Below are 17,641 nucleotides of genomic sequence, written 5' to 3' on the forward strand. Positions count from 1 at the left end.
TTCATAGAGAATGCACCTCTCATGAATGTTTTTTTTGCAGGTGTACTCCATTCCCCCATCAGCTCTGAAAGAAAAAGAAGGAAACTACGATTTTCCCCCACCAATGAAGCTGAAAGCTGAAGGAGTCTATGATATCCCTCCTCCTGCCCTTAGTAAATCTTCTGGACAGTCCAATTATGATTTCCCTCCCAATTCCGACCTGCTGTCTCACAGCAGTAATGGGATTTATGATATTCCACCTGCTCAGATGCTGGGGAGTCAGCTGGGCTCCCAGAGAGATGTATATGATATTCCACGTGGGATGCAGCCCCCTGGAAAACAGAGGGGCACTATGGACAGGATGGCTGGAGATAGGGGCAAAGGTGTATATGACATCCCCCCTCAGGTCTCCCAAGAATCCAAAACTTTGCACGACATGACTGATGGAATCAATCGGTTATCCATCTCCAGCACTGGCAGCACAAGGAGCAACATGTCCACTTCCTCCACCACCTCCAAGGAGTCCTCAATCTCCAACTCCCCAGTGCCAGAGAATAAGCTTCTCTTGGACTTGGACACGGCCATTCAAAGGAATGCTTGGCTCCAGCGGTCTGTCGAGGTCTCCATCTTGGGTCTCATGGGCTACACTTCCCCAAACTGGAGATCGTATGACTACATGGAGAAGCACATGAATGAGATCCGTGCTGCCATTGACAAGGTGAAGCAGAGCCTCGCTGACTTTCTGAACTTTAGCAAAGGAGCAGTGGCAAACGCTTCCGGACTTTCTGATCTCACTTTACACAACAAGCTGAAAAAACAACTCCAGAGACTGGAGGACTCCAGCCAGATCCTGTCACAGACCAGCCGAGCCTTAGACGCCTGCAGCTGGTCTTTAAACATGCTTGTCACCAACAAGGCCCAAAGCAAGAGCGACGATCTAGACCGCTTCCTCATGGTATCAAGGACAGTCCCAGATGATGTCAAACAACTGTCATCTTCTATAAGCACGAATGCTGAGCACCTGTTTAAGAGAGCTCCCAATGGGTCTTTTTCTAATGCCAGCAGAGAGGAAAGCAGCCCAACAGACTATATATACAATAGCCCACAACCACAGAAGGGCCTGCCAAACATCGATGAGACACCTAACAGCAATGGAAGTGAGCAGTGTGTCAAGAGCTGGATGGAGGATTATGACTATGTTCACTTGCAGGTAGGTGAAAGCCATGCTTGTCCACTTGCTGGTCTTGGAGTGAGGCAGAGAGGAGACACCCAGCATGTTCTTTCTAAGGAGAATCAATCCAATATTTCTTGTAGAGTAGATTGCAACATACTGTGTAACAAAATAAGACCTTGAATTAAAACTTAGAATTGCAAGCCACAGTCCCAAAAATTTGTTGCAGAACATACTTTATCAAGAAGTGTTTGTCAAAAAAAGTTCCTGTTTCACTTTCTTTTTCTTTATCTTGTGCTTCATACCAATCATCATTAATTTCAGATTATCACAGTTGTATATGTACAGCTCATAAATATTATTACAGTGAGTTTGTTAATCATGAGAGATTAGCCCACTGCTCCAGTTTCAGCAAACCAGACATGTTCACGAAACTCCACTGTTACCATATGGATGTTAAATATATTTTATTCAGCACAGGAAAACAAAGCATATTACTTATGCTGTGAAAGTCTGAGAGACCTGAATATCATTCTGAGATTACAGGTCATGGGGATGTCACTATGACAAGCATCTACTGAACATATTTTCTACAGATGACAGCTGTACCAGTAGCTTTGAAGTTCATAACCAGGGCGGTCACAATTTAACTTTTGTGGTCAATTTTGTCTGTAAACAAAGTTTGCATTTGAAGTGTGTCTTTGTATCTGAGGGTGTCATTCTCATCTGCCTATTTCTCGGTTCTGCGGGTGAGGTTTTACCTTACAGTTTCCTGGGGTAGTTGGAGACTCTGAAAATGATACCCAAAAGCATTTGTATAGTAAATGAATATGGGTACCATGTTTGACTTTACACCATATTATTTTGTGAAAATGTGTTACATAACCTGAACCCCTTACTAGTGTAAGACTGAAGTACCTGATTTGAAACATTTTTGTGTACAAGCATGCATTCATCAATGGAGATACATCTGTTGTATTTGCAGGGCAAAGAGGAATTTGAAAGGCAGCAGAAAGAGCTTTTAGAAAAAGAAAACATCATAAAGCAGAACAAGATACAGCTGGAACAGGAGCAGGTGAGAAGTGATACTGCATCCTCATGTTGATATTTCACATAATTTTTTTAAAATATATAATCTTGCCATGAGTTTCTTTGTGCCAGATATAAAATCTGCCCATTTTTGTCAGACACATGAGGAAATAAACATTAAAAGCAAATTATTAAGACCTGCTGCACTAGTGTGACAGTCTTTTCAAACGTTGGAATAATTAACTTGTGATCTCAATCAGTTTTTAGTTTGCCTTAACCATTTCCAAAAATCAAGCAACTATAAATGAAATGTAACAGCAGATTTGCTGCAGCGTATAACAATCCCCATCTGTTTAAAGTAAAGAAATCTCGATAGACAGATACAGAATGCATTTTCTAAAACATGGTGCTTGAGATTTGTGGACAGCATGAACCTTTCAATCAAGTGAGATGTTTCCATGGCAGCAAAAATCACAGAACACAAATGTGTTTTGTTGTGTGTAATGTATACATTTCTACTTCTAGTGTTCACTTTTCAGACAATTTCTGTATTTGACATAATTGGACTTAAAATAAAACAGCAAGCTTCTCTTACTTTCCTATCTCTGTACGAAATGTGGGTGAATTAAAATATCAGAAGCAGGAGACAAATATTTCTGATTCCTTTTTTTTTTGGCTCGTCAAATATTTGAAAGTTCATCCCTGACATACTGTATATCTTCTGTGTCCTTGGTTTTGTTTGCTTTTCAAATCTGAGCCTTTTTTCATCCTCCAGCTGAATCAGTTTAAACAACTGGAGAAGGAGGTCATCAAGCCTGTGGAAAATGACATCTCCACGTGGAGCGCGCCTCAGAGCCTCCTTTACACGAATGGCGGGCTCTGCACAAAGGACAAGCAGCTGCTTTTCTTCTACTCTGAGCAGTGTGAGACACACTTTGTCACCCTGCTGAACGCCATCGATGCTTTCTTCAGCTGCATCAGTGCCGGGCAGCCCCCTCGGATTTTTGTGGCTCACAGCAAGTTTGTCATTCTGAGCGCCCACAAACTGGTCTTCATTGGAGACACGCTGTCAAGGCAAGCAGCCACCCTGGAAATCAGGAACAAGGTGATGGACTGCAGCAATCTCCTGTGCGAAAACCTCAAGACCGTTGTGGCAGCCACCAAAATGGCCGCCCTTCACTATCCCAGTACTGCGGCCGTACAGGAAATGGTGGACCAGGTTACAGGACTTTCCCATCAGGCTCAGCAGTTTAAAGTACAGCTGGTGCAGATGGCTTCGTTGTAAGAAGGAGTCAGATCAAAGAAGTTGAACATTTTGTTTAAGGGAAGCAACAAGAAGGCTCCCCATTTCTTTTGTACATCTGAGCTTGTATTTTTGTGTAGGTTGTTTTTTACATTAAGGACTTTCTGATCTAGGAAGCAAAGATGTCTTGTAACATTTTCAGTACACTTTCTTTCATTTTAAGCACCTTATTTGTCTTCCATTTTATTTGTAGGTTAATGTGTTTATCTATATGTGCCATTATGTTACTGGAAATATACTCTTTTATGTAAATAACGTTTGTCTCACTCTTTTTATAAGTAAAGACCTGAACATAGAAAAATAGGATTTATTTTAAGATTAAGCTTCCTGTGTTTCCGATACATTTAGTAATAGCTGAGATTTTAGGTTCTCCCAGTTACCTTCATAGATTCATTATGGATTCTTATTGGCAGAACATTCTGTGTTAGAATTACTCTTAGTTTCCTTCAGTAACTTGATGTTATGAAAGCAGACTTTTCACAGTGTGGTGGAACCTCTTGCACCTCTCTGAAGCTGAAGCATTGTAACCTACCCCTGTGTAAATAATATGTAACATCTTACTGTGAATGTTTGATGAAGGGTGCAGGTACTTTGTGATTTCATGTAAACAGAATAGGGTTTGAGTATAGAGCTCATTTGCTATGCCATGGACAAAAAATAAAATCTCAATTAATCTTAGTCTTAACTTTGAGGTAACTCTAGGGTTTGGAGAACAGAAGAACTAACCAGAAAAAGGAAGAGTTAACAGCTGAACAAACAAGTCAAACAAGTGTCACTGGATTTTCAGAAAAAAACTGTCATTTATAATAAGTTCCTTTTAGAAATAGTCTATTTTTTATTATACTTTAGATTATGCTTTTTCTATTACAATAAATCAGAGCTGTAAATGACTGCATTTATCATTTTATACTCTGAGAAGGAATATTTATTTGTTTTTAAAAATGCATAAATTAAACTCATTCTACATAATTATGTATATTTTGGAAAATACTAAATATTTAACGAGGTACATTTAAGAAAGATATTTTTCTTCAAAGACATTTCTTTAGGACTGTGGGAATCTGGAATAAGTTGATACTAATACCTTTCAAGAAACAGCCGGCTGAGAACTACAGAAAACAAGCCCGAATGGCTTCCTCTCATTTTGAACTGTTCTTATGTTCCATATCATATGGTACCTGATGTGTAAAAAACATTTGTTTTCAGATGGTGCAAGACGACTGAAGACCAAATTATATTTTATAAACATAGTATTGTCAAACTTATCTCCTACATTTTAAACGTGCTTTTTGAAATTAATCTCAAAAACAGATTCATACATACTGTGTATAATGTTTTTCATATGTGTCTCATAACTGTAATTTTTAAGTGCTGTAATAAAACAAGCAGCAATATTACAAACATAAAATTTGTTATGTGTTAGTACTGACTGAAAACAAAGGTTTGCACAAAATTGGAGAATATTACAGTATAAATATATATTATAGTTATATTATATATATATATTATAGTATTGGAGAATTAAAACAATTAAAATAACTTGATGAAGCAGTTTCATAAATAATGTACAGAAAAATCACATTTCAATTCAATTTCTTCCAACAATACAGGAATGTAAATCTTTCCATTGTACGTTTACATATATATTCTCATTTCCATCCAGAATATAAATGGAGCAGTGTACTGTATATTATCTAGTGTATTTTGTAGCCCAATGTCAACAGCAGTAAAATATACTGAACCCAAGGAAACACTAGCATGCAATAGATGGTGATAACCTACAGCATGTCATGTATATTTCTGTAGGGTAAAATAATTGATTAAACTCTCAAAGGTTATTAAATGGTCTATGCACAACATTAATTCACTACTTTAAAAATATAAAGTTTTCTGTAGTTTTTGGAAGGTGAGGCAGGGTTTTTTACATTGATATACTTTCCATCTGTCTATTCAGCTTTTTCTTTTTAACCTCATTTTATGCTAAGAGTGATTTCCTTAGCTCCCACAACAGTAACCGATGAACAGACAATGCTAAGCCAACAACTGGGAAGCAAGCAAGCAAGCTTCTATTCCTAGATGTTTGAGGTTTTCTGTCTCACAGGAAAGAGCAATTGTTCCAACCTTGGATGCTGAGCCCAGTCAACAGTACCAGGAGGGATCTGAGGACCATCCGCACCAATAAGTGGCATTTTGGTGCCAAATTTGTAAGCAGTGTCCAGGCATGGTGGCAGGGAACACTGCTATAGCAGGTGCAGCTCTTTCAAAAGAGATCAAAACCAAGCTACTGTTCACAAATGCTGAACCAAACAGAAACCCTGGCTAAACTCTTGTTCGTACTTTTGCAATCTAGCCTGCCAAAATTTCCACTTCTATCTGACTGGAATGTAAAAGGATAGAAAAAGTATTAGGTATTGTTATTACTGCATAATCAGCAGAATGTCCAGTGTGGGGCTGCGGTACCATTGCTGTCTGTGCTCTCTTGCTGGAGACCACTGTGAAAGTGAACTTTCATTTTTTTGTAGTGTAGATAGAAACAAATATGAAAGGCCAGGAAGTGTATTTTCCCATGTTTTCTAATAACCCCAGAAGACTTTTAAAATCACTTCAGTTTTTCTGTTTCCAACATTTTGGAGTGATCAGTGAGCATGTCACAGCCAAATTAAAGAATATTTTTCCAAAACACACTTTTATCATAGATAACAACGAGGTTAAAAACAAACACTAATTCAAACATTACAGTAAAAGTGAAGTAGCTTTTCTCAGACATAAATCTTAATTTAGAAGAAAGCTTTCATAGCCTAGCACTGACTTTCTAGGGAGACAATTGCTTTTGTAAGACCTTTAATCTATATTTAATATTGTAAAGTAGACATATCAGAAAGCCCACAACCAGACTCCTTCTGTAAATTACAGACCGGCTCTAGAGTAGTGGCACATGTTTCTCAGCTGGGCCATTTTCAAGAGTATTCATCAACAAATTAACCGTGATGCAGCTTTAACAGTAAATTTTTCAGAGAGTGCACTACCACATTCCAAAACACCTTTTTGTTTTTTTTTAATCTTTTTTATCTGCTGGTATTTGTCAAATTATGACAAATGTGAAATGAATCTGTTAATCTCAGTCAGCATATCTGTATCAGTAAAGGATTTGGGAAAACCATTCCCAAAAGGCTGCTGCAATTCCAACTTCAGATACCACAGAAACAGCAAATTGGTGCACTTCGGAGACATACAGTACAGTACTGTACAATGCCAATAATCTGATAACTGACATTCAGGGTGTCAATAGATCCAGCACAATTAGATGGATCGAGGTCAGCTGTCTCCATAATCCCATCAGACAGTGGCTGCAACAGCCTGACCACTGTTTAGCAACTGAAGAATCAATTTAGCAACTGATGCAAGGAATTCATCCAGCCATCTCTCCTAAAATACGCATACACGTACTTCTTTATCACCTGAAAGACACGGCGATGATACAAGAAAACAAGTGTAAATTAGGTTTTGGTCTTTCCAAAGAGGATTATGAGGCAGCTCCTAAACCATTTTGTTTGAGGTTAATTCTGCAGGATCATTTATGAATCGACTTTTTCAAGATGGGGTTGAAAAGCCTCCATCCAGGACCATGTGCTTTCAACCTCTACTTCATTCATCAAGTTATTGCGTTTTCTGACCTTTGTTTTTCGTTCTCATTTAGAGATCTGGACACTGTGAACTGAAGCCTTGAGTGAATCTGAGTTCAACACACCCAGCAACTGAAGATTTCAAGGCCTGGTTCTGATCGAGGATTTCCAGGAGGTGGACTCAACCTCTAGGAAAAATAAATCCATCTCATTTTAAACTTAACGAGTGGCTAGGGTAAAGTGTTGGACTTTTTCTGGGCCTAGGTTAGGTGTTTTTTTAATAAAATTCTCAAGTTGCTCAACAAGCTCACACAGTCACACAAACCACAACAATACTCCCTCCTAGGGAGAAAAAAACATTTTTTAAACATTATTCATAACCAAGGCTCAAAATCTGAGGGGTAAAGCACAGTTGTGTTGTAGTATTTATAGTAGGTGATTTATGTGTGTTAATAAAGTCATTCTGGATTCTCCTTGGGACCTTTTGCAAAGTGTGCCGGAACAATGATAAAGCAATAAAGCAATAGAACTGAAGTTCTGTATCTGTAGCTTCACCAGACTGAGACTGTAGTTAAATCCGAAGAGTAATATCTCATATCTTTAATAGGTAATCAAGCAATCACTATGCAGCCTATCGTTGAACATTAGAGTGTGAAGTCCCACCCACATGACTGATTCTACTTACCCCAGAGATTGCCCTTTTGTGGATTCACACTGTGTGATGTTTTTCCTCTTCAGCACTGACCTGTATTCCTGTTGTCTGCTCTTTTGTCGAGGGCAGTAATGGACCGGTAATATTAAATTGCTTTTTATACAAAGGTAATGGAAATCAGGAACAAGCTAGCTGGGCACGTTGCTAGAGCTGATGCCTTGGTTTTTTTTTAAAGAAATGGCAAGATAACATCCTTGGATAAATTAACTACTAACTTGGGCTAATATAGTCCATGTAGTCCAAATGGGCTATATTGGCTGAATGAAATCCTCTTGTTCATAACTTTTCTTATGAATTGGACTTTGAGCAATATATTCATAAAACTGTTCTAAATTTCGCAAGTACGTAAGGAGAAAGTGTTTTATTTTGGTTGTGGTTTCGAAAAATACAGCAGGCCTACATTGGAATAAAAGAAATTCTCAGATACTTTAACGGATGTGTGAATTGATAACATGCGGTGATAAAACGGAAAGATCATTTACTTTGCATGTTGTGTGCCTTTGTCAGTCATGTCAATGACCTAACCAGTCATCAATTCCTACAGGTACAGCAAAGAAAATTATTTGAATATAGAGTAGTTTAATATTGGAACATCTCCATCCAAAAACAATAGGATACAAAAGTAATAAAACACTAGATGGCATCTTATTGTACCTCAGTGCTTTTATTTCCTCCTTGTGTTACAACAAATAAAAGCACTGGAACAGTGAAGGCTAGCGAATGACTTTAATTTTTAAAACATGAGCTTTAAGATGTAGCAGCACTGAAATACAATCTGGTTAATTCTGCTGTAGCATTATGATAAGTTAGGGTTTAACAAGCTGATCATTTCCGTAGCATTTCCGTTTTTTGTCTTCGAAGGTGATGCGGCCCTAACTCCATGCTACATCACCACAAATCGCCATCCATGTTTATGACAGACCATTATACAGTATGTGAACTTCTCTGTTCTGGTTTCCAGGCTTGCTATAGCAGTGTACGCCCCGTCATGAGGACAGTAAAATGGGCATGGTTCTATTTATAGACTGAGGAAAGTAGCAAGGAAAAGTCTCATTTCCTTGGCTTACCACAGTCATTTCCTGACCGTCATCTGTAGGCTCTAGTTTTCCAACATGTATACTCCAAATGTTTTTAAACATGTATCTTCAAAAGCTCCCTAAAACTTTTTTTTTTACAATCACACAATTCATGTGAACTGCAAAGTCACTAATCAGTATCGTTGAAAGTACTTCTTGGTTCTACACCTTTTCAAATCTTATAAAATGCTTTATTTTTTAAAGCACAGTGTGTATTAGGAAACAAATGTAATAGTAATCAACAATGTCTACAGTTGTAGCTAAGCATTAACAATAAAAAGTGAATATGCATTGAATTTACAGATGTGGTATCAGTTCAGTGCAAATCAGTTTCAAAACTAATACAAGTTACTACTGCCACATACATAGCAATAGACCTTATGTACATTTAAATGGCATGCATGCACTTGAAGCACAAAAAGATCTTCATCATTTAAAGTTAATCCTCCTAAATGTCTGTGAAAAGTAGTTCAGTTTACAATTTTGCAATGTGAAATGCAAAACTGCCATCTTGTGTTCAGTCTCCATATTGCACTTTAAGTATAGTTACAAGGCATGACTGCAACACGCAAACTCCCCTTGCACCCATCTGCAGGCAACATAACAGAAGAAAATAATTCTGAAACTAGAGACAAAAGACAAAGTTGGTCAATGGCAGAAACAGTTACATAAAAATATAACAATCTAACCAACTTTGAGGTAAGTCAAGGATGTCAGAAGAGTTCTGAAAAGGTCCTTAAACTGAATGAAATGAGCACAAGCCAGGTCATAAAGCTAACACTGATATAATTGGAGACACAGCTCAATGTCAGTTATTCTGAAAATAACTAAATACACTTTTTATTCTTACAAAATACTCAAATGATAATAAATCCTCCTAGTTTTCACTCTTCATTATTTAAGTAGTAATGTTCACTACTCACGCTACCAATCAGACCAAATGTTCTGCAAAACCTAGGATGAAATATTGACCAAATGGACATACAAATTCTATTACAGATAATTTACAAATACAAAAGCAATTGCATTTTACTATTGCAATATCTTAACGTCAGTTACAATAGGAATATTACCATTTGTTTAATGTTAAAATGAATGCGGTCATTAAGTTCAATTCAATTCTAAAACCAAGATTCTATCATATATGTGTCTTTACTATAGTACATTTCCAACCCAAGGATGAAATAATGCTTTCTAAGCAGAAACTGCCCTACCGGTTCAATGCAACTCCATCTAAAAGTGTTTGCAATAAAAGCTTTTAATTTCCCACAGGTTACATGCTTTTTCCCCAGAGAGGAACTGCACAAAATGCCCGATCCATCTAGGCTTATGTGGCTATAGGCACTGTTTTACTGTAACATTATAGCCCATAATGCAAGAACCTTCAAATAATTTCAGTCCATTGTCCAGCTTGTCCATTGTAGCAGACCGTTCTCTCAAAGCATGGACATTTTTCCTTCCTTGAAAAACTCTGACAACCCCCATGATCAAACGTGTACTGTACTGTATGTGTGTGGTTTAGGCGCATACTCCTATCCTCAACGGCATCGGTTTAACATTTCTCTCAACACCCCCTCCACAAGCCATCGGAAAAGTGTTACTATGGTCCACCTCCGTCAACAAAAAAGCTAATTTTACGTCACATTAAAGCTCAGCTGGAATGAACACCAGAAGAACCTGTGACCAAGAGGACCGGATGCACCTCAGTACCATTAATGAGTTTCCCTCTTTTTGGACATGGCTCACTGTCCAGGAGCTCAGCACAGCTTTCCTTCAACATTCCTCATCTGACATGCTGCCAGCTCTGAAGCACCTTCCAGGAAAGTCAGTGCCATCTGGAGGAGTGATGCTTCTATTACTCAATGCACTGCCAAACTCCAAGGTTTCTGGAAAGTTCAAGTCTGACCAACTCAGGTGGAGTGATGTTCATAGGACGGAGTGGCCCTTGAGGCCTGAAGCTGAGGAACACCACTGTAACTCGATGGAATGGCTGACAGCACTAAGGGGAACATGTTAACTTTATAGGGCTGTGATTACATCTATACCCTAATTTGTATTTCAGGAGACTTTGAGAAAATTCTGTTTTTTTCAGTCAGTAAGATGAGTATTCTGTTTAACAAAGAATGACTCTTTTAAGGAATATATTAAGGGTGATTCCAGCTACAGTAAAAACAACACAACATGTAAACAGTTTACAGTATTCGCTATTGTCAGAGACCATGTTCAGAAAAAAACATCATATGTAAAAGTAGCTGAAAAGGGTGCTTCTTAATACATATAGAACATAGAAAAAACAACAATGTGAATGTGCAAGACAACTTGATACACAAGAAAAAATCTTTCTACAGTCATTCAGTTGCTTTTATATTTCTGAGTCAAGCAGCACTCCATGCAGAAGTAGAGTTAAATGACCAGAGGTCCACTGTGGTTCTAGTGTTGTCATAACATTCAGTTTTCAGAAGGCCTCCAAGCAAGGAGTCAAGAACTCTAATGTTCCCCTGATTAATGTTAAACCGTTATGCACTATTTCACCAACCGCTTTCACACATTTCTTTCATTGCACATTTGAGTAACCTTTGGAGTACAGTTTCGAAACTCACTTGTGGAAAAAAAACTGAAATAGGAAAACCTGGGGGTGGAGAGTCAGTCAGTTACAATAGTTTTTCCCCAATTAATAGTAAAGAAATGCTAACAGGTTGCTACAGCCAGTGTTATCTGGTGTTTGGCAAGCACTGCCTTCATCTGTAAACACAGCCGGTGTGATGTAATGGACAGTCATACGTCTCGCAGACATCAGCACACTGGAGCAAGTCAGTAGCCTTAGGGAGACATGGAAATCAAAGGTTACTGAACATGCTCTGCACTCAGCAGTACTAGTGGAGGCGTCACTAAAATTTTAACATAAAGATGTTACTAGCTCCTAGAACACAGGTATGTTCAGAGGCCTGGTCAGAGGGATGATGCAGGACACCGAGTCTCCCTATGTAGCTTCTTCAGGAGGGGCTTTCCTCTGCCGGGCCATCCTGGGTCTGTGCCGGGGGGTCGGGGGCGAGTCTCGCTCTGCCTCCGAGTCGGACGGCTCGTCGTCTCCCTGTTGGGATCCCGTGTCACCCACCAGCTCCCGCAGGAATTTGAACTTAGAGAGGAACAGCTGCCATACAACATACCAGCCTGCAGGCAAACAGCAGAAAAACGCTGATATAATGACAATATCAATGTTTCACATCATGTCTTCTGAACAGATGTTAAAAAGAAAAAGGGAGTACTACACAGACTTGCTGTACTGTAAAGCATGGTTATCCATAAGGAAAGATTCTGACTACAAGAGAACATGTAACCAGCTGTGACAGCATGATGTTTATTTTTCAGTTTGCTAATGTCTCCTCGACAACGCAGCTGATGGTACACAGGTTAAGCATCCTTACAATGGTTCTACACATCGACAGACATGAAGCTGCACTACAATTAAGGGGGACCAGGACAAAATGCAAAGAAATGAACATGCAAATTGTTCCCAAACACCTGATTTTAAATTAAATGTTTTAATTTAGTTGCATAATGTGATATTACAGTATTTTCCTAACAATTTCAACTGACATTAAACGCTATGCTAATATGAATAAACAGAAAATGTTTCTAGTTTTCATTTTTTTCTGCAAATAGCAGTGATTATTTTTTGTTAATTAATAATTAAATTCCACATTCTCCCAATCACACTAATTTTGCTAGCCCTGATGAGAGGAGTTAGCTGTTTGCTGCAACAGTAATTAAGAAATGACTAGCAAAAGGTAGAATGACTAATTTAATATTTTCACCTAAAAGGCAATTTCAAGCTCCCTTCTTGTATCCTAGGGACTACAGAGATGCACTATCTCCCTTGATATCACAAAGGTCAACGTGAACATCTGAAAATGGACGCCAAACTTATTTTGAGGCATATCTCTGTCAAAGTCTTCGCCCCAAATCCCTGCCAATAATCACACAAATTTCATCTTGTTTAGTCCACAGAAACTAGAAAATGGGATGTAGACTTTGGCCAAGAGCGAGCTAGTTCATACAGGTCAGGGTAAACCCCTTTTATTAATCATTCAACTCAGGCAATTTTTCCACACTATCAGTTTCATGCTGAAACTAAAAAAAAAAGATAAAAACACTCAGCTGTAAATCACAAGTAGACTGCCAGATGACCTCAAATTACACGATCTAGCCAAAGAAACAAATCTCTCCATCATTACTTTCCCATTCTGCTGAAATCTAAATCGCACTCAAGGCATTCTCAGGGCTTCTGGCACACCTAAATTTGATCTGATTGTTTTTGCGTGTGGTTGTGTTGAAGATTAGACAGATGCTGGGCATGAGATCGTTACCCGGGACGTTATTTGGAAACATTAAGTCGTCACTTCTTTAGCTTAGCTATCCCACATCTGACAAAGACAAAAGGCCACTTTGAAATGTGACGCTGCTCACAGAGTACAGCCCACAATGAACTGCAAATTACATGCTACTGGATCTGAAGTCTTTCCAGTATTTACGTCACAGCAGACCAAGGCTGCTTTTTATTCAGCCCACTGTACACACAACCCACATCCTGATCTATGGGAAATCTGTGCAATGGGTGCTTTTTTTACTTACCTCACCCCGAACCTGTAATCTTGTAACTACATGTTCAACAGTTCTCAAGCGCTAACACTTAAGTTAGTTATTTTAATGATGGTAGCCTTGTTTGCATATCCCATTACACATGTCATGTCATTTGCCAAACCACTCTATACCATAAGGTGTTGTGGGAAGCCAGAGCCTACCTGGCAGGCAGCGAGCGCAAGGCAGGTCACACCCTAGAAAGGGCGCCAGTCCATCGCAGGGCAAGTGCAAGCCAATCACACATGGGGTCAATTTGGAGGCCATGGTAAAGGCTGAGGGGGGAAATCTGGCCCAGACACTGGGATAACTCCCTACTCTTCACAAGGGGATCTTGAATGACCTCTGAGAGTCAGGACCTTGATTCAACGTCTCATCCGAAAGACAGCCATTACACGTGTATTACATACAAATATACTCTATGTCAAATTTCAGAACTAGAAAAGCAAAAGTGAAATACTGTATACAAAGTCAAATCACACATTGGCACTTTCCTCTTTCAAAAGGTTTTAAAAAGGTTACTGTACAAACAAAGAAGAATGGGATAAAATCAGGGAATATAAGTTAAATCAAAATTGTACCAAGCACTCAATAATGTAATACAATATTTTTAAAGTCAACTCACACATTGGTTGACCCTTTCAATTAGCTGAAAAACATTATGTTCTTAGAAAGCAACTACACCAGATGACTGACAATAGTACCATTCTACAAATGGTACCTTCTACCTAATTTCTTGAAAAGAGCCAGAGTATTGTCTTTGACAACACTGCTGTGTAGCTTGTTCCATATCTCGCAAAACTTGGCTGGGCAGTTTGTTCCCGACATGTAACACATTTTATGTTTGAAGTATCCAAAACCTCATGCATGCTTACAGACTTAAGAGGCGGTGTAAATTGCAGGGCTGTTTTCAAATCAACAGATAATAAAATGCAAAAATGAAAAGCCTAAAGTCCGTTAAAATTATGCTGAACACAGTACCAGAAACATCTGAGGACACTCTGAAGTAGGGCTGAACTAAATGAATGAGTCAAGAAACACACAAAAAGGAAAGAGAAACTTAAGCAGCCTTTTTGCACAGAAAGCTTAACAGGAAGTGGTCCAGCTATAACACAATTCTGGAGGTGACACTTTTTTTGTCTTGCAATGTTGGCCCCACTGGAGAGGAAGTCAGCATGGGTGCAGCATGCCTGTTTCTTAACTACAATGAGCACATGGTTAGCAGAACTATTTAAAAGGCTACAGAACAATTTAACAAAATGGCTGACTTTGGTGGTATAAATGAAACGGTGTCAGAGAGGTTCTCTCTGAACAGCAGTGGAAAAATAGTAAGGCAAACAGTACCTCACCTGTTCCATATCTCAAATCTAACAGTTTTATAAGACTTCAGTATACACTAGCAAACTATAGCAAATACTTCATGCAATAAGACCTGTCCTGTTGAACAAGCATCTTCTATGAAAAAAAGTAACAGAAGTGGTTTCACTGGTTTCGCAGGTCCCAGCGACCCTGGATTGAATAAAGTGGTTAGAAAATGGATGGATGGACAGGTGATTTCACAAGCAAGGAATACAATTATTTTTTTTCAGTTTTCTACAGGCATGAACAAGATGAATGTTCACACTAAGATAAATAAATCACACTCAAAAGCATGAACGATGTTATTAGCCCCTGGTAACCAGAATTCCCAGAAATACCGGAAAAGGTGGGGCTTGAGTAGGTCAGTGTTCCTAAGATTTTTGGTCCTTGTTAGCCGCAATATTGGTGACAGATGCACTGATCATCTCATCCCCTCAGGGCTACTTGTCCTATGGAAATGCTGACAACACCAGAAGTTGAATGGCAGGTGTATATGAACCCATCGCTCTCCCCAGGCAGCACAGGGACAGAAGCCAAAAAGTCATGCCGATAAACAAGTGGCTGTTCTCAAACAGGTGGGTTAAATTAATCTGGGAATGTCGTGCCTTCCTCGCTGAGTGACTCATCTCTAAGTGATGGCTAGCTCTGGGGATGAAAGTATGCCAGTATATAAATATTTATAAAGCTTGTAACCCTGAAAATGGAAACCTTGTAATATACATTTATGATATGGCCCCAAAAGAAACTTTGAACTCCAGGTGTTACAAATTCAGTTTAAGACCTCAAATAGACCTTATTTCTATATGGCATATTTTTGTTACAGGAGACTGGCAGTACCACAGGCAATAGATAGTACTGGGTGTAAGTGTTTGATAAACAATAAAGCTCTGCTCTATAAGCTCACTTTACTTTTTCCATCCAGTCACCAATGTGCTGCAAAGCATAAAAGAAACGTCTCCACCAGTAGTCCTGGAAAGCTGTAATTAAACAAGTCTTGTAAGTCGTCCTACAGGCATCTCCCGTGTTGCAGATAGAACCTTGTACAAGCAGTGAAACACTTTGAATAAACATAACATTTTACATTTTCTAAAGCACTATTAGATTTCTCCTATTTTCATTGTGAGTTGTGCCACTTACAAAGGCACAAGAGAGGAAATAATCTAAATCCGGGAATTCGTTCTTCAAGATTTGTTTAGAAACGTGACCTTCCTGTCAGAGCTAAAATTGTTATTTTGACAGAAGGGAGTGTATAATCGCAAACAGTAGCTGCATTTTCTTTTCAAATGCAACGACCCCTCCAGTACACTTAGTAACTACCCACCCACCCATTCGCTTCATTATTACAACGAAGCTAATCACAGATGAAAAGATATTTAAAAGCAATTCATTTTAATATAGTTTCGACTGCAATGCCGTCGCCCCCTTAATACAGAGAAACAAACTGTGCTAATGGTATGACACATCTCCACAGGGCTACTTACCAAACAGCATGAACAGCAAGACGCATACAAGGGTGGCGACAATAACCAGCACAGTCAGACCGACGCTTTGCCACATGTTCCCCCCAGCACAAATACAGTATATATCCCTTTCGTCTGTTTCTTTACGTTTTAAGCTGCAAGCCCATTTATTATTTTGGGCTGTGTGTGTGTCCCATAGATGGCAAACTACTGATCATTTTGCCGAGACGCAGGACCGTATAATAAAGCAGCGGCAACCGACTTTTACCGCTGCCACACTCGGCAAGCGCAAGTAGCTGTTTCTGCACAGCCCGCAGGACGGAATATAGATAGACCTATCATTAGAAATAAATACATAAAAACATCTAGACAATTAAAACATGTAAATGCATACTAGACTACAGTACGCGAGAAAACACACCACACACAACCCTGAGTCCAGTAGCGCTTGCGTGCTTGACGCCTGTGGAGTTGTGGGTATTGTCGTTCACAGAAAAGGGACTTCGGACAATGCAGCAAAGTGCGGAGACTACTTTTCCCAGAAGTCTTTAGTAAACTATCTTTAACATGACGTTCAGTGATGCGATAGGTCAATAAAAAGACCTTTCCTTAAGACTTTGTATTAGTAGGTGCTAAGGTTTTTCGTTGTAGGATTTTTGGGGATATTAACAGAAACCAAAATCTGCACATCTGTTAAAAACTTTCAGAACATCATTTTTCGAAATGCAACAAATCTATAACTAAGAATTACTGGTTGTTAAATATCTCCCTTGTAATCAGACTACAGCGGTCTCTGTCAAGTCATAGGTAGACTTTAGACCTAGTAGGCTCATGTTCTCCTCCCATTTACCTTATAATGCTGTACACCATAGACATATACTGCATTACTAGAGCCTCACAAATCCTTTTTTCCCTGATGTTAATAGCTCCTGTACTGCTACAAGGTGTTAAGTAGGTTCACCACATTTATAACTAGGGTAGTGGTATTTGTGATCTTGTCTTAATTGAAGTTAAATACCACTCTGTCTTTTTCTGCATTCATCAAAACATGTGAGAACAGATCAAATGGAACATTTCTCTTGTAAATAAAGATAAACGCTATTCAGAATTACATGAAATTATATATCCATTGAACATACAATTACAGTAGTGTTACCAATTTGTAGCACGATCTTAGTTGAGCTCTGAAGCTTAGAGAGGCCTGGCCTGGTTAGCCCTGGGATGGGAGACGCTAAAGGAGAACCAAGCAGGTACTGTAAGAGGTGTTGTTGGGTCAATAGATGGTGCCTTT

At 38.9% G+C, this 17,641-nt stretch overlaps 2 protein-coding genes across 5 annotated transcripts in view; one reads left to right on the top strand and one right to left on the bottom strand.

The window, feature by feature from the left end:
- The window catches only part of nedd9 (neural precursor cell expressed, developmentally down-regulated 9), a 59,355-nt gene extending 54,455 nt beyond the window's left edge, over nt 1-4,900 (top strand). For all 4 annotated transcript variants that reach the window (XM_015357720.2, XM_006635856.3, XM_015357721.2 and 1 more), the window contains 3 exons: nt 41-1,189; nt 2,136-2,225; nt 2,955-4,900. In XM_015357720.2, coding sequence (XP_015213206.2) covers nt 41-1,189; nt 2,136-2,225; nt 2,955-3,464 — 1,749 coding nt within the window. In that variant the 3' untranslated portion in view covers nt 3,465-4,900. The remainder of the gene's footprint in view (nt 1-40; nt 1,190-2,135; nt 2,226-2,954) is intronic.
- A 3,629-nt stretch (nt 4,901-8,529) lies between these two features.
- On the bottom strand, nt 8,530-16,820 carry smim13 (small integral membrane protein 13). The gene is made up of 2 exons (XM_006635855.3): nt 16,372-16,820; nt 8,530-12,064 (listed from the first exon to the last, which is right to left on the bottom strand). The coding sequence occupies exons 1-2, from the start codon at nt 16,445-16,447 to the stop codon at nt 11,874-11,876; spliced, it is 267 nt and encodes an 88-aa protein (XP_006635918.1). The 5' UTR covers nt 16,448-16,820; the 3' UTR covers nt 8,530-11,873.
- Nucleotides 16,821-17,641: the final 821 nt, after the last annotated feature.

Source organism: Lepisosteus oculatus, chromosome 10 (genome assembly GCF_040954835.1).
Source record: "Lepisosteus oculatus isolate fLepOcu1 chromosome 10, fLepOcu1.hap2, whole genome shotgun sequence".
In the NCBI taxonomy this organism is placed as follows: Eukaryota; Metazoa; Chordata; class Actinopteri; order Semionotiformes; family Lepisosteidae; genus Lepisosteus; species Lepisosteus oculatus.

Excerpts from the sequence above, each read along its gene's own strand:
- smim13 (XM_006635855.3), bottom strand. The coding sequence starts at position 16,447 with ATGTGGCAAAGCGTCGGTCTGACTGTGCTGGTTATTGTCGCCACCCTT. Across the intron at positions 12,065-16,371 it reads CTTGCTGTTCATGCTGTTTG|GCTGGTATGTTGTATGGCAG; the intron begins GTAAGTAGCCCT and ends GTTTGCCTGCAG.